The sequence below is a fragment of the Elgaria multicarinata genome, chromosome 17 (assembly GCF_023053635.1).
Source record: "Elgaria multicarinata webbii isolate HBS135686 ecotype San Diego chromosome 17, rElgMul1.1.pri, whole genome shotgun sequence".
Taxonomy (NCBI): domain Eukaryota; kingdom Metazoa; phylum Chordata; class Lepidosauria; order Squamata; family Anguidae; genus Elgaria; species Elgaria multicarinata.
In genome coordinates this window covers 2,892,191-2,914,032 of record NC_086187.1, presented here as the reverse complement: position 1 = coordinate 2,914,032, position 21,842 = coordinate 2,892,191, and the positions used below count along the sequence as shown (strand labels likewise).

The 21,842-nt window shown below is 52.1% G+C and overlaps 1 protein-coding gene across 1 annotated transcript; it reads right to left on the bottom strand.

Annotated features, from left to right (window-relative positions):
* Window positions 1–1,923: 1,923 nt before the first annotated feature.
* SCNN1G (sodium channel epithelial 1 subunit gamma) lies at window positions 1,924–21,493 on the bottom strand. The gene is made up of 13 exons (XM_063143663.1): window positions 21,358–21,493; window positions 19,631–19,955; window positions 15,901–16,192; window positions 14,995–15,188; window positions 13,479–13,582; window positions 11,042–11,205; window positions 6,392–6,490; window positions 5,660–5,777; window positions 4,978–5,056; window positions 4,176–4,233; window positions 3,722–3,783; window positions 3,504–3,579; window positions 1,924–3,023 (listed from the first exon to the last, which is right to left on the bottom strand). Exons 1-13 carry the CDS (start codon window positions 21,473–21,475, stop codon window positions 2,607–2,609), a joined length of 2,106 nt encoding a protein of 701 aa, XP_062999733.1. The 5' UTR covers window positions 21,476–21,493; the 3' UTR covers window positions 1,924–2,606.
* Window positions 21,494–21,842: the final 349 nt, after the last annotated feature.

Genomic DNA, 21,842 nt, shown 5'->3' with positions numbered 1-21,842 from the left:
TTACAGGGCGGAGTTTCCTTTGGCTGTGAGAGCGCCCGGGACTGAGGCAACTTCTGTAATATTGAGGACGCGGGGAAGCAGCAGAACCACTGATCCTGCCCCACATGCCCAAAAGCTACAGAGTCTGGGATGCTTTGGGGCTGAATGCACGTTCTTGGGGAGGGCCTTCCCTCTCGCTGCACTCTGTGTCAAGGTCGCCGTTTTCTTCTCAGCCAGAGAGTTCTGGTTGCCAACATGGATGTGCCCCCTCCATGTGTGAGGCCTGGGTCAATTACCGCCCCCTGCCCACCCCCCACCCCAAAAGGGTCCGTTTCCAGCCCTGCTAACCCTCTCTTCAAATACTCCCGGGGCTCCCATGGGAGGCTTTGGCATGCCACTGCCCCCCTCATTCACAGAATTTTAAGGGGGCTCCAGACGTCGTCGTTTCCCCCTCGTGACCCTCTCGCTTCTCCACAGCTTCTTCCATCTTTTCTCTAACCACAGAAAATCAACTAAGGAGAGGAAGACAGAACTGCTACACAGGCTCAATGGCGATGCCAGGAGGCTGCCTGGAAACACCCCGACTCTCTCTGCTCAACACGGAAGCGGCAAGGCTGCTTCTAGCTGTGCTGCTGGCCCTTCCCATGGGCTGGTTCACATCTCCAGGGCTGGAGAGCAGTTCCAGGCCATTCGGAATGATTAAAGACCTTTTATCACTCGTGTTTCTCAGGCCAGGCAAGGGGGTGGGCACATTCATACAAATGGGTGTAGCAAACTCACAACAGTTTGTTGCAACTCGATGGAACATCTTGCTCCATGGGGGACAAGTTAAGGACCTGAGAAGCAGCAATCCCAGAGTTTCGTGCGGTGGGATTTCATGCTGCACTTCCATGGCACTGATGCAGAAGACAGAACCTGCCCTTGTTGTGGTGCATCGATGGGCAACCTTAAAAATGAAGCTACCTTCTGCTGAGCTAGAAGCCCTTTGGCCCAGTTTATGCCAATTGGCAGTAGCCCGAAGGCCCTCCCCACCCTGCTCCTGAGATCTAATTTACCTGGAGATGCTACACTGCCCAGGGATTGAAATGTGCTGTGGCCTATCTGACTCTTGACAGTTGACCACCCTTGGGCAGCCGTGTGCCCTCAAATCAAGACGTCTTCAGGATGCCCAGGCAGAGGCTTGTTTCCTTCCTGACTGGGACTGCAGTGGGCCTGGGGCTGTTCCCCAGAGTGAGATCCAGCTCCCAGCATCTTTACTGTTGGCTCCAGCGGCCCAAAGGACTGGAGACACCTGGCATCTCCAGCTAATAGGCAGTTCCTAGGTTTGCGTCTAATGCCATGCAGCGCAGGAGCAGGCCCCAGGTCAAAACACATCCTGCAGAGGCAGATGCCTTCAGGCTCCAGCTCTGCCAGGACCAACCACAGCCTACCCTCCATCTGATCTGGCCGAGGGAGGGGCCCTTGCCCCTCCCCACATGCAGAGGGAAGAAGCTGCTGCTTTGGAGCAGGAGCAGTGAACTCACTGCCTGGAGGGAGAAGAGACGGATGTGGGGCTGTGAGGAGCTGCCCTTGGAGGACCGTTTCAAGGAGGGAGGAGGAAGACCAATGGGCCTGCAGCTCCTTGCTCTCCTGCTCCTTCTGGAGAGGAACAGCAAGGCAGTTCATGGGGGGGGGGGAATGGACGAGGATCCACTTCTCCCCTCTGGGCAGCTTTCCATGGTGCAGAAGGAAAGCTGGCGCAAGGGCTGCCACAGCCTGGCAGAGGGAGGGGGCATCCTTGGGGAGCGGCTGCAGAGGCTCATGGGCCGGAAGGTGACAGCCTCCTGCCCCGTTGGTTTGGGCTGGGGCAGTGCCTGAGGAGGAGGAGGAGGAGGGAGACTCCGGGAATGGATAAATCCATCTCTCCGTCCCAGAGGAAGGATCCCACCGCACGGAGTCAGACCGTCCCTTAGAAAGCTTTATTAAAATTATATTTTCCCTTCTACGTTTCCCAGCCTTTGGCTTGGCTGTTGTTAAATAGTTCCATTTAAGAACGACAACACATTGTATTGCACATGTGCAAAGTCCTTGATCATGCTTGCACCTTCGCTGCTCGGCCTCCTTGTGCCTGGGCTGCAGCTCCTCCAGGGGAAGTGGGGAGGAGATGGACCCCTCTCATCCCAACGAGTGCAGCTGCAGTGCCTCTGCACATGTGGTGCGGCTGCAGAGGTCTGCAGGCTTTGCCAGGAGGAGGAGAAAAGTGGCCAATGGCAGCCGCTTTAAGATCAGAAGCAGTCCCTGCGCCTCAGAGTGATCATGGGATCAAGAAGTTGCCCCCCACTCCCCCCCGCACCACTCCAATGGCCCACTTCCACGTCAGCGACATCACAGAGCCGCTTCTCACTGCTGCCAAGGGAGGCTCTGCCAGGTCCCCCCACGGCTGGCCTGGTCTCCGCAGAAGGTGCAGCTGGACGTGCCCCCTTCTTCCGGAGAAGCCGTTACTCTCCGGGAGGGGGAGCCACCACTTCTCTCCGTGCTTCAAGGCCACAGATCGCCTTCCGCCAATGCAGAGCGTCGCAACAGCAGCTGCTGCAAAAGGCCCGGCTCGCCCTCACCTCAGCGCAGGGCAGAGCGTGGTCGCCCCAGCATCACTGCCTCCGGACCTCCAGCGTGTCCTCCAGCTGCTCAGGAAAGGGGCTGGCCAGCCGCAATGTGCTATAGTTGGGGGGCGGAGTCCTGGGGGCCAGGTGCTGTGGGGGAAGCGGCAGCCGCATGGCCGTGTTGAAGGTGGGCAGGTCGTCATCGTCGTCGTCATCATCCTGGGTGCAGGCAGGGTTGTCATGGCCCTGCCCTTCGAGTGTGCCGCTCTGGGGGGGCAGCGTGGCCTCCTGGCTTCGCCCCCCCTTCCGACTCTGCCACCACTTCTTGACCTTCTGCCACTGGTGGCGCAAGATGATGCAAAGTGTGTCGATGAAGAAGACCTCCACGATCTCAATGACACAGACCACGGAGCAGCTCATCCACAGGCCCAGCTGGCCACCAAAGTTGGACAGGAGCAGAACCACCTGGCAGGGAGGGCAAACCTCGTGGTGTTCATCACATCACATGACCACAGCACAGGCGGGATCCCTGGCCGGGATTACTTTCTAAGCCCAGAAGGGGGGGTCTGGGGGGGGGGTAAGCCTGACCCTGAAGCCCACAGTGCTCTTCAGACCACCTGCCCACCCACCCCGCCACGGGAGGCCATGTCCTGATGACCAGAGTGCGCCCCGCCCTGCTCACACACTCCTCAGTATGGAAGAGGTGTGTTCCCCCAGCAAGGGCCCAAACATTGTGCAGGGGAGGGCAGGAGGCTCAGGGCCAGTTCTCCGGGGTGGCGCGTTGCAGCCTTGCCTGAGGAGAGGCTGCTTGGCACTGGACAAAATCTGAAGACAGGGCCGGGCTGGGCAGGGGGGAGGCTGATGCTCCAAGGGGGGCTGGCCAGCGTCCTGCCGGAAGGAAGGGAGGGGCTGTGCAGAGCTCGGCCAGACGCGTTCAGGACTCACGGTGTTTGTTGGCTTCTCTGTGATGGACCTCTCGTTCAAGTCTTTGTAGAACACCATGAGGTTTGCCAGGTCTGTCCTGGGGTGGGAGGAGAAAAGGAGCAGGGTGAGAGCTCAGGAAAGCAGGGGTGGGGGTGGGGGTGGGGGTGGTGGCAGGGCTTGCCCAGCTGCAGACGCTTTCAGCCCAATTTCTCAGGGCTGGAGACAGAAGGGAAGCTTACTTGTTTAACATCTTGTTGCTGTCCTTGCCTTTGTCCCAAGAGAGAACTCTGAGCATCCACTCCTTCAAGAAAGAAAAAAGGGGCATGGGTTACTTGACCCCACTTTTATGGGCCCCCTTTGCCTGGTGCCAGGACACGTCCTCCTGCTCCCCACGGGTCGAGGCTTCAGGACTTCTTCTCTCGCCCAGCCAGTTCGGCCTGTCCTGTCCTGCGCCTGTTACTAGCATGCCAAGCACTGAAACCAGCCCCAAACCCCCGCCTTGCCCACCCCTCCAGAGTCTAGGAGCCCTCGGGGCAGTGCAGGAGCACTATGCTCCATCCTGGCCCCAGGCCACGGTGGTGCTAATGACACACTACGCACACGGCGGATCTTGTGCCTCTGCTTCCTCGTACAGAAAAAGCCAGCTGTGTGAAGGTCAATGGAAGGGTGGGGCAAGCAAGAAGGGAGACCCACCTCAGACACAGTCGAAGGCCACTGAGCGAGGCTGGTGGTGAGCGTCCATTCTTTCAATCTGAGGAGACAGGCAGGCAGTGAGCCGGCGAGACCATGAGGCCGCCCCAAAGGGCAGTGAAAGAAGCTCCTACGAAGCTTTTGAAACCCAAATTCAAGCTTATTGCTCCTCCTCACAATGTGAAGTCACGTTTAAAAATCTTGTCTTCACTTCTATCTAGTTTATGTTCCTAAATGTAAGCAAACTGTACAAATATTCTTAAGGGCCCTATATTAGCATTTGCAAAAACATTCGTAAAGCTTTAACGTTGCTAATTTTTATATGAGGAGTCGGCAGAGGCAACGCTCCCTGCAAACTTTGACTGAGGCACTTGCTGCAAAGGGGGCTCCTCGGGAGTTAGTTAAAAGCCTCTGCTCCTCCTGAGCAGCTCAGACCCAGCACCAGGCAGGATGTTCAACTGGGAGTCCTTTGCTGACAGCGAGTCAGCTATTGCTTTGGCTGCCCTGAAACCAATGGGATGAGCGGCAGAAGACCCCCGGCTGCTCTGGGTTAGCGTGCAAATGAAGGGCCAAGGTGCAGGCAGGCATTCTCTCTTGGGCCTTGCAAGCCCAGCGCCTCTCTGGGGCAACGTCGCTTCCTCCGTAGGAGTGTGGCTGAGGATGTCACCAGTGAGAAGAAAGCAGCAGCTGCCAGCCCCTTGCTGGGAGAGAAATCCCAGACAGACAGCAGGGGCTTTAAATCCCAGCGGTGTCAGGGCAGTGCCTGCACTGTGGCGGCGGCTGACGAGTTCTCGAGGCAGCTTACCTGCAGGCCTCTTTGCAGATCTGCTGGCAGTCCAGCTGCTCTTTCACAAACTGCTCGTGTAGCTTGTAGTAGCAGTACACTGCAGAAGAGCATGCAAGAGCATCAGTTAGGAGCAGGGAGGGAGGGAGGGAGGGGCCACCCTGACACCCCCCCTCCCCACAACATCGGAAAGGACAGCCCTAGCAGGCAGTGCAGAAGGGCTGAAGCCCCTGCCGCCTCCCCAGGAACCAGAGTGGAATCATCTGAAACCTTCAGAGAGTGAGTGACAACAACCCCAGCCACTGGGGGTGGGGGTGGGGGTGGGGGCAGCGGCTGTGAAGGGAGGCAGCGGCTGTGAAGGGAGGCAGCGGCTGTGAAGGGAGGCAGCGCTGCAGCCCTGTGCCAGGCCAGCTTGCAGACAGGCCAACAGTAGGAGGGAGGTTGCTGCTGCCTCTCCTCTCCTCGCCTCTGCAGAGCCTGGCCTGGCTGGAGGGTGACAGCTTTCAGAGAAGGGAAACGTGCTCCTCGGGAAAGCTGAGAAAGCACGCCGGATTCAAGGCAGAGCTGGATACGTTCATGGAAGCGACCCCGTCATCTCCATTATGTGTCGAACTTATGACCCACGCTTGGAGGGGTTCTGCAGGGATGCCTTTGGCCCAACTCCCGAGGAGCGAAAGGCAGCAGCTGCCGCAGGGGGACTTACTCCAGTTTGGGAATTTCTTGTAGTTGCAGAACTCAGCTCCAGCAGGCAGGGGCTGGGCGTACTGAGCACAACCACAGTTTTTCACCATTGAATTCTGGAAACAGGAATGCAGGCAGATCTATGAAGAAGAAACCAAGCAGCGGTGAACGCCAAAGGCTAAGATAGCCTGGAAGCCATTTACCCGAATTCCAAATACCTGTAGTGATGTGGGAGTTCTTGGTGGAAGGAGAAATACTTTCAGCCAAGGCGCAATGATCTTTAGGTACTGCTTTATAAGCCTTGGCTAAACTGAGTTTCAAAGAAAGAGTGCTGAGGCAATGATCAGGAACATCCCAGGATTGGTGCTGCTGGCCCAGTACCAAGAATTTCTTGATCAAAGCCAGCCCAAGCTTGCCAGGATAGCTGCGATCCCAAGAACAGTGGAAAGGGCTCCAACTGGGTGGAGCAAGAGCCAGGCGCAGCGCACACGCTGCCCGTGGAATGGAGTCTGCTGCAAGGGCCTGGCTGGCTGGACCCAGCGGAGATGGCAGAAGCTGCCCATTCAGCCTGATCTGGGCTAGAGGACCAGGACTGCCAAGCCATGCTTGTCCAATGCAGTCAGCAGCACCAGAGGGATGCAGTGCGCCAGCTGCAGCACCAGCGGCTTGGGAACAAGCCCCGTGGTTCAGCCAGAGAAGGCCAAAGGCCCAGCGATGGGATCAGGTCATCCTGCAGCCACCACAGAAAGCTCACCTGCAAAGAGTAGGTCTTGTTGTAGAGATTCTCCACTTGGACACCTGCTCCATTCTCCGTACAGTTGCTGTACGGCTTGCTGAGCCGATGGGACTTTGTCTACAAAATGGAGAGGAAGAGATCCATTGGTCTGAGATCACCGAGGAGGGGGCAGGTGGGCATGGCCGATGGGCACCCCAAATCCAGTTGCTCCATTGCCCAGTGCGTAACACCCGAAATGGGGTGGGTGGGCATTGTCAAGGCTGCCTAATGCAGAAACATGTCCCACTTTATCCCAGAGGTGAGGAGTGCTGGAAAGGCACTTTGCAAATGCTCAGATGCACTTTATTCTGCATTAATAGTATTTCCCAAGTTAACTAGGCTAGCCATAGCCTGTTTCCAAAACGGTGTTCAGGGTTGGCAATTCCTGGCTGAAATTAGTCTCCAGGTGATCCAATGAAATTAGGATTGGTTAAATCACTACGAGCAGTGAGCCCCTGGTGGCCACGCAGACAGAATGCCACCCTGCAGGGATTGGGTGTGCCCCAGGCCACCTCAGGCACTTGGGACTCCTAGGAATACCCTTCACTGCAGTGGCTGGGATCTACAATTACACCTCTGGTCCACAGGGTGCCCCACACAAGTGGACCAATATCGAGGCAAGGAGGGTTGGAGGGCAGCACAAAAAGAGTGCCAGGAAAGTGGGCAGGCAGGGGTGGGGAGAGAATACAACTGAGGGGAAACAACAGCGCCCTGCAGTGAAGGATGCAGATGGCGCCCTGAAGGAAAAACACACGCCAAAGGCCACGATAAAACAAGGGACTGACATGGTGGAACTGTTCTGACAACACGTCAACCCACAGAATCTACCAAACCAGAGAGATCAGGTAATTAAGCAAGGTGCTTGTTGAACAGCCTGGCATACTCTCGTCCCCATGTGGCACTAGAAAGACTGATCGTCCTGGACTGCTCCCTCCAGAGGTAACTGGAACAATGTTTAAATGAAGTCACAGAGAACAAGCGAAGCACCCAGGCAGCTCTCTCCTCTCCCCGCCCCGCCCCACCCTCCGCCCCACCCGGAGCCTGTTGAAGCTTATCGCAGCCATTTGCAATAGCTATTGGGAACAAAGGCATCTCGGTGCAGAGATGGGGCAAAGTGAGAAGGAACAATAAAACAATTCCCTGCCTATACAACCAAGTCACCTCATTCAAAGAGCTCCACCAAGCTGTTCCAAATGTTGCACAATACCTCCAATGTAAATCTCTTAGCTTACAAAATGCTCCCTTGTGAGAAGCTAACCCAGCCATGTGCAAAACCCACAAAGGTCCTGTCAGGGGCAGCACATGGCCAAGAGGTTTTGGCATAAACACAGCCCTTCGTGTTCAGAAAGTTTCCACATGGCAAATCTGGGTCCTAAAATCACTGACTTATAAGTAGGCAACTGGTACTCAGAGCCAGGTTCACCCTCCCTCCAAACCTCATGCCAGGCCCCTCCCTAACTGAGCATGCAGCATGGGTGGGCTTCCTCATTTCCACATCCACTAACAATATCTGTGAAAAACGGGATCTTTCCTTGAGGGGCACTTCTTGACTGAAGAATGTCACTCTGTAGGCAAAGAGAGGATGCGTGGAAAGACAACGGGTGTTTCTGTTGTGGGGAGGTGCAGAAAGGATCTATGCCATCAACCATCTTACCACATGCTGCCTACATTCCCTACTCTCTGTAAGAGAATGACCATGGAGTCTCTTTCATACACCAGATATTATTATTCTAGGGGGAAAAATACTGTCTGATGTGAGCAAAATTGTAAGAGAAGTATTTGAAACGGTTTTCCATTCAGGAATGGTAACTGATTATCATAGCCAAAATCTGACAAAATTGAAGTACGGGAACAACCTCAGATTTGCATTTCAAAATGGCGACCTTGGGCTAATTTGCAATTAAGTATCATTTCTTGTTAAACTTTTATTTTTCCATTTTGTAATTTCCCAGTGGTTAGTAATTAATTGTAAAGGCCTAAGAAATAACCACTGCAGCCCCAGGGACACGGCACTGCATTTATGATATATAAGAGCAGTAAACTAAAAATAGACTAATAGAATTATGTTAAGTAATAAAACTTTTTCCAGGGAAAACATCCAATGAATGACTTATTCAACACAATCGTTGTCTTCATACATCCCTGTCAAACCATTGTCACATCCACTGACTTGCCAGTTACCACAAGCAGTTGAAGAAGGCAGGCCATTTCATCTGCATTCTTTCGGCCATCCTATTTCGCAGCTAGATTGCATCACTTTCAGAGCTAGAGCCATAGAGCGTGCGTTTGGGCAGCGCATCTGAGTGTTGCATTGATATAATAGCTGGTGCATTCTAGACATGGGCAGGATTCTCCCAAAACAAGTCCACTCATTTGCAGTCCTTTCAATGTCTTGCAACAACACAACTGCTGCTTTTCCCAATATGGTCAGAAGTTCAGTCACTGTGAACGACTTGCATCATTCTAGACCAACTTGGCGGTTTTGATGTTTCACACGAGGATGGCATCTGCTGCAGCATCCAGCTGACTGCAGGCGCTCATCAGCATGGGGAGCGCCGCGCATGAGGGATATGCTTCAGCCAGTGCTTTGCTGCTCTCCCTGTGGGCTTTATGCCATGGCCAGTTTGTCCTGCCTCGGAACAACCCTCATGGCTTTCCTGACAGGTGTTCCTGCAGGGATGCTCCAAATATCACAATGTTCCCCATACTATGGAATGCAGTCATTAAGGGTGTGCAAGTTATTATGGTCTGCCTTGTCTGTAACTAGAACAGACATACTTTCTGATATATCAGTGACATCTGTGCCGAGCCAGCAGGCAACGAGCACTTTATTCAAGAAGTCTGGCAAAAGCCTGTCGGGTTCGGTGGGAAACCGTCCATTCAGTAGATAGGCAACTGCCTGGCTTTGTTCAGTGAATTAGGTTAGAGGACAGCTTGTGACCTTCACAGCTGCTACAGGTGTGAAGAGGTGGGGGGGGGGGAGTTTCCTGACTGAATAAAGACTTTGTCAATTGCACAGTGAGCCTCCCTTGCCTCACATTTTGGAGGGGGCGGGGCTCAGAACCTTCACAGATGGGCCTTCTATCCTATGCTTGTGAACGGCCACCTTCAAGGAATGGACTCATTAGTGATAGGAGTTCTGTAACAGTCGGCTGTTCTTCACCATTTGCTTCTAAGTAACGTCATGTCCTCAGTTCTACGTAATGTCGTGTAATCATTGAACGTTTTGGCCAGATGTTCATTACTTGCATACTGCTGTGGGATGTTCTTCCATTGCAGAGATTTCTGAAACAACTTTGATATACACAGATGTCTGACAACCTAGCCATCATCATCGTCACCATCACTATTATTATATCTCAGACTTGACAATGAGGCCTTCAGGTCATCGCTCCTCGCTGGCTGCCTGTGGAGCTGCTCCCTCAGGTCATGAGCTCCATCAGGGGAACACTGCCATCTCCTCTGTTCTCCTTCCTCCTCAGGAGATCCCATTTTCTCATGGGATCACTTCTCCCTCCACAAACCCCTATGGCTGCTCCACAGGGACAAAAAGCTTTCCCTGCAGGGATCAATCAAGGGCCCATTCTCACAGTGTTATGTATATAGACAGGAAAGTAAAAAATATGAACACCTCCATGAGAGATTCACAGTATTCAAATATAATGACAGAAGTTAACCAACATTTATAGCCTTCGACAGTCGGTGGTGATAGTACATGCAACTATCCATTGGGGGGGGGGGGCGGGTGGCCTCCTAGGGAAGGCTCAGTCACCACCTCATGATTTTCTAGGATTGAAAAATCTAGAGCTTTCTATAAATGACTCGAAACAGTGAACTTTGTGAAGTATCAGCCATGCTCTGTGCATAACACTTAACTACAAATTAGCACACAGCCGCCATTTTGAAATGGAAATTCAAGGGTGGTTTCCTGCTTTGATTTTATATATGCTAATGAGTTGTACTTTCTGAATAGAAACATTTTCACACATTTCTTTTATCACTTTGCCCATGTTCAATTCCTTTCCCCCTCATATCGTTCCTAGACTGTATGGAAAAGGTGAGAATTCCTTTAGAATTCTTTGTCAACACAGCAGGCCCAAATCAATCACTTTTGGGAAGTCTGTTCACTCTCTTCCACCAGAGTCCATGATCTAATCAAGCCACTGTGGAAGAAGCTGAACTTTAGCAAGGGACTCATCAGCCACATTTCTCCATTTTCTTTTGAAAAGCAAATTCACTGTCCTTTGCAGCTGAAAAGATGGACCTCAGTCCTTGCAAGCAGTGCTGGACCAGGCCTTTGGAGGCCACAGGGAATGGGACTTCAGGGCTGTGCATCACTTGCAGCCATGAACCTCCTTCCCTTTAGGACCAGCAGAAGCAGAGGAAACTACACAGCAGAAGCAAAGGTGTCATTTTTCAGGTGGCAAAGATGCAGAATGGTTAAGAACTTCTAAAATATGCACCCCAGGCATTAGCCAAAGCAGTGCCCGACCGAGAACATGGTGGGCATACCTGCTCCCCAAAGGGCCTCTAGCCAGGGCACTGGATTGCTGGAGGCTGGCCCCAGCCAGAATTTACTTCAGAGGACAAATTTGGTGGTGGGGGTGGGGGCTGAGCTGCACCACTCACAAAGTGCATCCCGATAGAGGTGGCGATGCCTGTCTCTATCTCGGTGCCAATGTCTTCAATGAAGGGGTATTCATTTTGGTCATGGACCACTATCTTGGCTCCTGTGGACATCACCAAGAAGGGGTTGTAGTCGGCTTCTTCTATGTACAGGATCACCTGCAGTCCTGTGCAGAGAAAGCAGCACAGAATTAGGGCTGCCCAGTGGAAGAGAAAGCACCAGAGACAGGGTGTAAAAGCCTGGCAGTTTCACAGAAGCTTTGCAGTCTCTCTCCCCACCCCTGTGTGCATCTGTTCTTCAGACACTTCATGCAGCACTGGAAGTGGTTTACAAAATATAAGTGAACATTATTTGTTTTAAAACCCAAAGTTCACAACACACAGAGGCAAATTAAAGCCATTCATAACAGCACGGAAACCCACATTATCACCTGGTGGAGAAAAAGCAGCAGCAATGTAACCCAACTGGGAGAGCCTTGTTGTCCTATAGCATGGGAGCCACTTTGGGGATGCAATTTGAGGGAACTTACAGTACTTGCTGTACAATCATTAGTTCTAATGCTAAAGCTTTAGCAAATTTGGCAGGAAAAAATCTAGCTCGAATTTTCTCCCCAAAACTTGGATTTAAATCCTTTGAAAGATGGGCTGCTTAAGTGAGACAGTGTGCAGCCATACAGCTGGGTCCTGCTCCTGTGCAGAGCTCCATTCAGGAAACCTCTATAGCTTGGCTGGCATTTTGGAGGGAGTCCCACCCCCACCCTCCAATCAGGTGTTCAAGGGGTGCGGCTCCCGCCTTCCTGTTTTGCTCACCTTCGCCTGACACAATGGCAGTGGAAAGGCGTCATGGCGCCAGCAGTGAGGGAGGAAGCTTGGGTGGGCAACTACAAGGCAGCCGCGAAGAATGGCAGTTGCGGGCAAACAACCCGCCTTAGTTCCTCATGGCCTCCGCACCGTCCCACCTGTGAGCCAGGGAGCGAGAGGACTTCCTGGAGGTGGGCAGGTGTACAGAAGCCAAAGGGCTGAGCTCTGCCCTCCCAAAGGAAGCATCGATCCCAGCCTGGACATCGGAGAGCAGTGGGCGAACGTGGAGAGCTGGCAGACGTCAGCCACCACAGCTCCCTAGAGCAGGGCGGCCGATGCAGCCCCGGCCCCGGTGGAATGTGCCCGCCCCGATCCTGGGACTTGTGCTCTTCCTGAAGTCACCAGTTCTGTCCAGGTAGAGAGCCAACACCTGATGCCGGGGCTCAGGAGACCAGGCCCGTGTGAGGGGGAGAGCCCACAGTAGTTTCGGCACACGAGGTGCATCAGCCCTGTAGGAGCTCTGGGAGGATCCATTTCAGTCTGGGCTCAGGCCTGGTTGGGGGCTAGAACTGGCCTAGGTCACTTGGATGGATATCGGGAAAGGGGCAGGGGGGGACGCACGGGTTGCTTGCCCTGTCTCTCCCTGACGGTTGTGATACCAGCGACGGGGGCAATTCTCCAGGGCTAGCTCTGTGGGGTTAGAATAAGGGCCCCCGTATTGCAGCCAGCTGGATGAAATGGATGATTTGAAAATAATAAATTTTAAAAATCAGATTTTTAACATTAAAATTTGATGTAAGTTGAGTTTTTTAAAAAAACACAATAAATACTAAATTTCTCTCTAACTGAAAAAAAATAACACAGTTATAGCTAAATCGAATCATAAGCATGCTAAAATTCAGCAATCAGCTAAGCAATGCCTGCATCCCCCTGCATGTGAAGAGCAGAAACACAATGGATTCTGAGGGAAGTGGCAAAGAAGGTCTAGAGAGTTTGGAAAATAGAAGAGGCTGAAAAGTATTGCTGGAAACAGAGACGGGCACTGCTGAGGGGGTGGGGTGCGGTTCATTTAAAAATTCCAAAACATAGATGGGAGAAGAGGAAAGGGTGAGAAAGGGGGGCACAGTCTGCGAGCAGAAGGGGAGCCTTCTGGGCCTTGGCACAGCAATCACACTTCCAGCAGCTTTACTTGGCGGCGGCAGGGGGGATTCATGGGCCAAAGACACACACCCCAGCACTCTCTACTCCTGTTTTCCCTCCCTTTCAGTGAACCATTTGTGCCAGTGAGCCACATGGCTTGGTCTTAAAGCCATTCTCTTACAACACTGGAAGGTACGGGGCAGCCTGAAACAGTGGAGCAGAGATGGACACGCTGGGCCAGGCTGCGCAGCGCATGAGTCAGTGGCTTCCACAAAGAATTAGCCCTGGTGAAGCCCAAGGAGATTCGGTATCATGTTCTACAATCTAGAGCTATTTGGTGACTGAATGTGCTGGGGACCAACTGCAGCTGGGAAAACAGCCAGCAGTACCAGCAGTGACTCCACAACCTCCTGTTGGCATCTGGGAGGTGCGCGCTAACTCAGGGCCTCACCGCCCATTAAGACCAGGCGGGGCTAACCGGACTGCAGGGCCTCCTTACCATTTTCACTGCCTCCTGTGGATGTGTTCAGGATCTCCCCGTTTTGGCCACTGTTGAAGGTGTAACAGTTCCCGTGCATTGGATGGTGGAAGGAAGTGAAGTTCCTGATGCAGATCAAACAGAGCCCAGCTATTATTTATGTTAAAAGTAGTTTCTCCACCTGTTATATATCAACTCTACAAAAACCTAAAATGATCCAATCAACTAATTTCCATTAAAAATAAACTAAATGTCTATGAAGGGAGTTTTGGCAATGTAAATAATTTTCTCAACAGATGAGGACACTGTTAATTTGGAAATTATTTGGGCAGTGCTCAAACACTCCAAAACACAACAGGGTTGGAGGCAGCACAAAGGTATCACTTCCCATGTCTGCCTCTTGTCCCTTGAAAGCACCTGAGCCCCACCCAGAGAACGCCAGAGGCAGCCCAGCACCCACGCAGATTCCTTTGTGCCAACAAAGCATCACTGCTTAGGCAGGCATCGAGCAAAAACGTTTAAAGTATCCACAGGTAGCATTTTAAGCCAGGCCAAAAAACCTTTAACCCAATGGCTATGCAGGCATGAGCGTCTGGGTTCTGCTTGTGACGAAGAGGTATTTGAATTGCCTCATCATTATCCCAATGTGGAAACCAACCAGAGCTGTCGTTGCCATGGAGTGACGTGGAACAGCTGCTTTGGGGCAACAGATTCCAGAAGGGTGGATTTTCTCTTTATTCAGTCTCTGTGAGTCATTTAAAAACAACTATCAACTCATGATAGCCTTGCATCTGGGTGGGGTGTCATGCAAATACATCAAAGGCTACAATCCTAAGCGCAATTACTAAGAGGTAAGTTCTACTGTATCCAAGAAGACTTCCTCCTAGACAAACATGTTTAGGACTTTAGGGCATCAACAGCACCGACCCCAGCGCATGCTTACTGCCTTGCCTCGGAGTTTCACCATGAGAAGAACTCAGCCTGAAATTCATTCCAGCCACACAAATCACAAAGGCTCAAGATGTAGTTGAGAAAACAAAAACAAACCAAAAATCAAAGTAAAAGGTCCTTCGGATACCAAATACCACCCCATATTCAGCACTTGCCACCCAGCTTGCCTGCTCAAGGACACCGGAGAAACGGTTCCATTAACTCCCCGGGGTGTTGCATTTTTCACTTGAAATAGGCTTTGCGATCTTTATGGCATTCACCGGGGGGGGGGGGGGGGATCTACACTACTGCTTTAAAGCGCTTTAGAACAGTTTTGACAACTGTTGGGGCCCAGGACACACTGCATATACAGTTTTCAAAACGTTTTCAAAGTGCTTTAAAGCGCTTTAAAAGCAATAGTGTAGATCCCCCCCCCCTGCTTAACAGCCCAGAGAAGTTGGCCTCTATTATTCCTATTTTGCAGATGAGGAGACTGAATTTGCCCCAAACTATGCTGTCTCAGATGGGTCTCTTTCCCTATTTATCTGCTACTCTGCCTCACCGCTGCCTGTGTTTGCCAGGAAGAGCCGGGACACCCCTGACTGACCTGGAGTCGCAGGAGTTGCCATCAAAGAAGCAGCTCAGCAGGAGCTCGTCAGCCGAGTAGCTCATCCTCACTTTCTCCTCGGCATCAATCTGAGCCATGATGTTCATGTAGTGCAGCTTGTACCACTCTTGGATGGCGTTGACGCCTGAGCTGAACGTGTAAAGGGCGCAGTCACTCTTATTGTTGGAATCACACTGGAAAAAAGAAGTGGAAAGAGGGCACTCAGGCATGCAGGCAGCGAGGGGGTGGGCGGCTGGCACTCCGGGGCCCTTCCCAGAGGTGCTGCTCCGAAGAGAGATGGCTCCAGGTGGATCAACAAAGCAGAGATACAGAACAGGATGGAAACAGGGAGGGAAATGTCCTTGCAGGTGCTTCTGATTTGGCAAGGAAGGCGTTCTAGAAAGAAAACCTTCAGAGCATTTATTTGTAGTAGATGGTACAACCCACTTCCCTCCCTCAAATGGAGATGCCCAAAGTGGCTAACAACCACCCTCGTACGGCAGGAAATCCCACATAATGGGCACCACAATAAGCTCCCCCCTTGCCCACATGTTTCCAAAGCTAGACTTCCGAGAGCAGCGGGCACTGGAATAGCACTCAGGGCACAACCCAAGACACACGTTTCAGTGCAGCAAAAGTACTCTGAGATCTCAGACCTCTCTCTTGCTCATCCCCACTTCTGCAGATGTGAGGCCTCCTGTCATGTGCTGTAGGGAGGGAAAGTCCATTCAGGCGACCTCAAGACATTGCAAAGGGCTCTCCATCCTCCAGAGCTTCGGCCAACCCCCTGCCCCACATGAGTTTCAGAAAAGGGCCACAGATTCCAAATGTGTTAGTGGCCGCAGACCTAGAGAATTCCCAGTTCTCCCCCATGGCACTCCAGGGTCCTGCAGAGGGAAGACTCACCAGCTGGAAGCCCACAATGTCCTGGGGGTTCTTCACCATGCTAGGGCCTTCTGGGTTGATGCTTGCGTCGATCCGTCGCTTGTGGCCAGCAGAAAAATTGGCCACAGACGTGGGATGTAGGTAATCCATCTTCCTCAGGGGAAAGTGCTTAAGGAATTTGCTCTTGTCAGACTTCTCACTGCCTGCATCACGCCGGTCCCTGGGCTTGCTTTCTGAGAAGTTATATAAGGACCTCAGCGCAGCCATGGTCTCCTTGTCCAGTTCCGCCAGATGCCCTTTTATAGCACTGTACCTGCCGAGGAGAAGGGAGCTCTTTTTGAGAGGGAAAATCTGTCTGGATGTGCAGAGGCCGGACATCCTGTGTATGTGTGTTAAAATGAAACAGCCAGGATCTGGCTGCCTCCACTCAGATCCACACTGGGATGGAAACACTTTTGGGACAATGTGAAGTAGCAGAAGCCCCACTTTGCAGGCAGAAGGTCCCAGGTTCGATCGCTAGCACCCTCTCCAGGTAGGGCGAGGAAAGGGTCCTGCCTCAAACCCTGGCGACACGTTGCTGCCAGTCAGTGTCAACAATACCGGGCTAGATGGACCCATGGTCTGACTCAGGATAAGGCAGCTTCCTAGGTTCCTAACAATCTGACTGGCATAATGCAGGTTCCTCTTTAATTAGAGGTTTGTACCCCATTTTTCCCACCAGTAATTATACAAAATTAAATATTTGCTTAAATCCCATTTTTGCTTTTTCAAGACTCTAGTTCAAAGTATCTTCATTTACCTGAGGGTGAAATTTCTCCAGAAGAATGTGAATGTGGCAGTAAGGTAGGGTGACCCTATGAAAAGGAGGACAGGGCCCCTGTATCTTTAACAGTTGCACAGAAAAGGGAATTTCAGCAGGTGTCATTTGTATATATGGAGAACCTGGTGAAATTCCCTCTTCATCACAACAGTTAAAGTGCAGGAGTTATACTAGAGTAACCGGATTTTAAAAAGGGCAGGACACCTGCAGCTTTAACCAGGTTTCATCAGGTTCTCCCTATATACAAATGACACCTGCTGAAATTCCCTTTTCAATACAACTGTTAAAGATAGAGGTGCCCTGTCCTCCTTTTCATAGGGTCACCCTAAGTAACGGCCTCTAACCATAGTAGGATCAGTGCAACATCTTTAAATCAGGGATGGGGAACCTCCAGCCCATGGCCATATGTGGCCCGTGGGGATTCTCCATCTAGCCCACTAGTTTCTTCACCCAGCCCTAGTCCCTCTGCCAGTAGGAAATTAGCAGCAGATTGGAGGCAAGAGCATTACCCTGCTGAGTACTGGAAAAGGCTCCCTTTCTCAGCACTCAGCAGAGGAAAGCCCTGATTAGAGAAAAGAGTTTTTCCGTAGAGCAGGGAGGGGCCTGGGCAGGGAGCTGCAGAGGGAACCAGTCTTGCTTACTTGCTACCAAACAGGCTGCCAGAGCAGCTTAGAAAAGTAAGTGGCATGGCATTCCCCTGCCCTGAGGATTAGAGGGCACGTTTTAACAGTGTCATGAGCACTCTCACAAAATGGCTGCCATGGAGAAGCTTGCTCATTCATAACATGGCTGCCTTGTTGGACATGGCCAGTCACAAAACATTCATTTCACAGAATGCAAACTGGTGATACTAACAGAAAAGCAACCATCCCAAGAACCTATGTACAAGGCAGAGATGGGGGCGGTGGCGGTGCTGAACTACAGAATACAAAAACACTCTTTTGAACCCAAGTATTTTGGATCCAAATAAAGAATCACACACAGCAGACTCCCAGTTAAACAAAAAAATAAGTTAATCTTAAGAAATAAAATTAAAATCAGGAAAGGCCTGGTAGGTGCCAACAGTTGTGTCTATGGGCACCATCTTGAAAACCCAGGCTTAGAGCCTCTGGTTCAGCAAATTCTTCCTGAAATGGAGATGTTGAGTCATGATATCTCCAGCGCCACTGTTTGTACTCAACTTCAGGAGAGCTAAGTTATGGAGCTCCCTGCTACAAGGAAATAGCTGTGGCAAAAAAATAGCATTTTTAAAGAGTGATTAGTTAGTAATATAAAATGATTATCAGCAATTCCCAGCTGATTTTGCCAACTCCATCTCCATCTGTCATCATTTTGTGACTTCAAAAGTTTGAGAAGCCCTGCTCTACAACTTTCTATGCTCTAATGGCATTGACAAATAATAAAATTGTATATGTAAAAGTATTTTATCTGACACCATATGGGTCTAGTGTGACATCTCAAGCAAGACCAGACAGCTTGTACCTTAATTGACATTATTGTTACTTATTATTTATGTACGGTAATATCAGCTACAGTATGTACCTGGTGTTTAAAGAGTACAGGTATTTGCCCCAAGGAGCTTAAATCTAAAAGTTGGTACAAGGGATATTCCTGTTCCTGTTTCAGGCAACTCTCACTTTAATTTGTTAATATCAGCCTGGGCATGTAAAACCCTTCTTTTATTGAACCCCCCCCCCCACACACACACACACTTTTAGTCTCTGTGCCAGAAAAGTTTTAAGAACATGAGAAGAGCCCTGATGCTGGATCAGACCAATGGACCATCTAGTCCAGCATTCTGTTCACACAGTGGCCGACCAGCTGTCGACCAGCAGGATCCACCACATGCAACAGCACCCTCCCACCCATGTTCTCCAGCAACTGGTGCACACAGGCTTACTGCCTCTGATACTGGGAGGCATAGCCATCAGGACTAGTAGCCATGGATATCCTTCTCCACCAAGAATTTATATTGTTAAAGTGAAAACTGACAGCCAGGGCTATGAACTTTAGTCAGTGGCAATACAATCCTATGCATGTCTACTCTGAAGTAAGCGCCACTGAATTTATAAGGCTGAGTGGATTGGATTACAGGAACTCTCACCACAGAGGGAAGCTCTTTAGGGAGGCAATATTGCTCAGCCATTGTTTGCAACATGGGGAAAAAATTAATTCGTTTATTTTGTCATTTGCATTCCAAAAGTGGTTCCTTAGAATCCTGAGGGCTGTTATCAGCATAATATACAATACAGTAAATATTAAAAACAAATATAAAATCATGCTTAACTAAAACACCCCAGATAGTTTACAGCAAAACACAAAATCTATTATGTTCTATTATGACCACTCAGATTCGCAATGCAGACAACTCTAGAAGTCTACCTAGCAGAGTTATTTTAAGTACTTCTGAGATAGATTATATATATTATTTTTACTCCATTTCCTGTATAAAAACTCACTCGGGTTTAAAACACTTGAAAACAAATCCAAAGACATCAAAACAAATAAAAAATTAAAACCACTGTAAAGCCACCAATTTGCAGAGCATTTCTTACTCCAGACATTTTCACAAGAGGGAGAAAGGAGAGCCATCCTCCTAGAGAGGGAAGTTTTTACCGGCGTCTTAAAAGAGGCCAGATCGTCGTCCTTGCTAAGCAGGGAGTTCCAGAGGTGAATGGCCACAGCCTCAGCAGAACTCCCTCAGCTGAATTTACAGCAGAGGGTGGCATCCTTGGGAGATTATTCATATACGTGAACTGTGTCAAATGCTCAGAAGTGTGATTTAACTGTGTTCACTGTTACTCACCTCCATCACTCTAACAGAAGGGCCATCATGCCTCCTCGTCTCTCCTAGCTGCTGAAAACAGCCCAGCCTAATCCTCACTCTTTATTGTCCCTGGTAATGCAGGAGGATTACTCATCCCCACTTACTTGTATGGGTTGATGTTGCAGATCGTGACGGCTGGAAAGGGGAGCTTGTGGAAATGCACTGTGACGGAGACAGAGGCCACGTAATAGTTCATGACCAGCTGTGCACAGTACCACAGGATCAGCCCCACAGCGGTCAGGGTGAGTAGGATCCAAAGGCACCGGCGCAGGCGTCCGCGGGACACGACGATGCGCCGGCAGCCGTGCGTGTTGGTATTCATGCAGTACCAGTGCATGAGTTCATGCAGGGTTGGTGCCTGGGGGCCAGTCACAGGCAACGTCTTCTTGATCTTGGCCTTGATCTTCTTGGCAGGAGCCAGGCTGGAGGCTTTAAGGAGAAGCAAAGCAAAACCAATGGAGAGCTGAACCAGGTGTCCCTACTGCGTAGTTAAACCAGTTGCAAACCTCTTTAACCATCACAACTCCGCTTTGAACCACAGATATGGGGGGGGGGGGTATTGTTCCTTCATCTAGGGCTGGATCTACACTATTGCTTTAAAGTGCTTTATAACAGTTTTATAGCGCTTTAAAGCAGTTAAAGCGCTTTATAACTGTTATAAAGTGCTTTAAAGCAGTAGTGTAGATCTGGCCTAGGTTTGCCCTGCTCCAATGTTTTGTCCCTTTCTCCTGGTTCTGTGCATGCTGAGTTCTTATATTTGCATTGCCTTTCAAACACACTGAAAGGCACTGTTGGGACGCAGATAACAGGATAATCAAGAGGGCCATTAAAACCAACCGCCCTAACCGGCCATTGACTTCCTCCAAAGGAAAGGCTGCAGCTGGGACTGCAAGAGGGTAAAGCAGAAGCAGCTTCACAACTCACGCCTCAGGTCTTTTACTCAAACATCACACAGCAACCCCCTGCCCCCCAAAAGACACCAGTCCATCCCCCCCCCCCGCCCCATTTCACTGACACAACAGTGGAGCAGGGAAGCGAGAGAGGGCAGCCCAGTCCGACCCGGGTCTCTGAGGGGTTTTCTCTCCCAGGCGGAGCAGCCACTGGTGCCCCCTTTCTTCCCTAGTGCTCGGGAGGGGGGTGGCATAAGGCAGGTTAAGCTATTTTCACACGTCGCGCTTCTGTCCCCCTCCGTGAGGAGGAGAACGTCAAATAACTCGCGATTTGGTGCCATTTCGTAATGCCTAAAAGGCTCCTGCCTAAAAGGCTTAATGCCTAAAATCCTGCCCGGCTCCTCGGTGTGTTCGACGGGGCTTTGTTGCTGCGCCCAAGCGCTGGTTGCACGTACTGCGGGGTCGAGTTAGATGACAGGGCGGCCGCGGGGGTCCCGAAGGACAAGAGGGCAATGGGGGGCAGAGTCGGGTCCGGCTGGGGGAAGGGTCCGGAACACGATGCTGCGAAGCTCCAGCCCACCCGAGGAGCCCGAGGCGGCGCAGCCAAGGAGGCTCGCCCTGCTCTCCGATCCCGGGCCAGAAGCGCGGGGCCTCGCCCTCGCCCCGCTTCTCCCGGTGCCAGCCCGGCCCCTCGCTGGACGGCGGCATGGCGCAGCAGAGCGGCCAGCCCGTCCGCTGGAGAGCCAAGCGGCCGCGGAAAGGGACGGCGAGGGCCGCCGCCGCCGCTTCTTCCGACGGCCAGCAGCAGCAGCCGGCGTCTGCCGCGGCTCTTCTTGGCGACTCGCGCGCGCAGAGGCTGCCGGAGGAGGACGGGCACGGAGAGAGGCCTCTGCCTCGAGCAGGACCCCGCGGAACCGACCCCGCCTGCCCGGGCCGCTCACTTCGCGCCAGCCCCGTCTCGTCCCAGGTCTTCTCCCGCAACACGCGCCCGAGCCCGGCGGGGCGCTCTGGCGCTGCTTCCTCCCCATGCGGCGGCGGCGGCTCCCCCGAGCCCGGCATGCCGCCCTCGAGCTGCTGCGAGGAAGCGCCCTCACAGACACCTACGGCCGGCTCCTGCGGCTGCATGAGGCCGGCGGCGAGAGGGCAGTGGCCGTCGGACGGAGCCGCGGCGTGCTCTACCTCCGGCGCCCTGCCCGGCGCCGCCCTCGCCACGCCTCCGCCGCCCCGTCGCGCGCGCCCAGACAGCGAGCGCGCGCTTGCGGCCGTCGCGTCGCGTCGCGCCTCGCCTCGCCTCGCCTTGCCCTGGCCTGGCGCGGCCTCTGGCGGCACCAAGGACGCCGAGCCGGCGCGGGGGCCGGGCCAGGCGGGCGCGGAGCTGCGGGCTCCGACGCGCCCCTCCCCGCGCCCACACATAAGGACGTAAGAA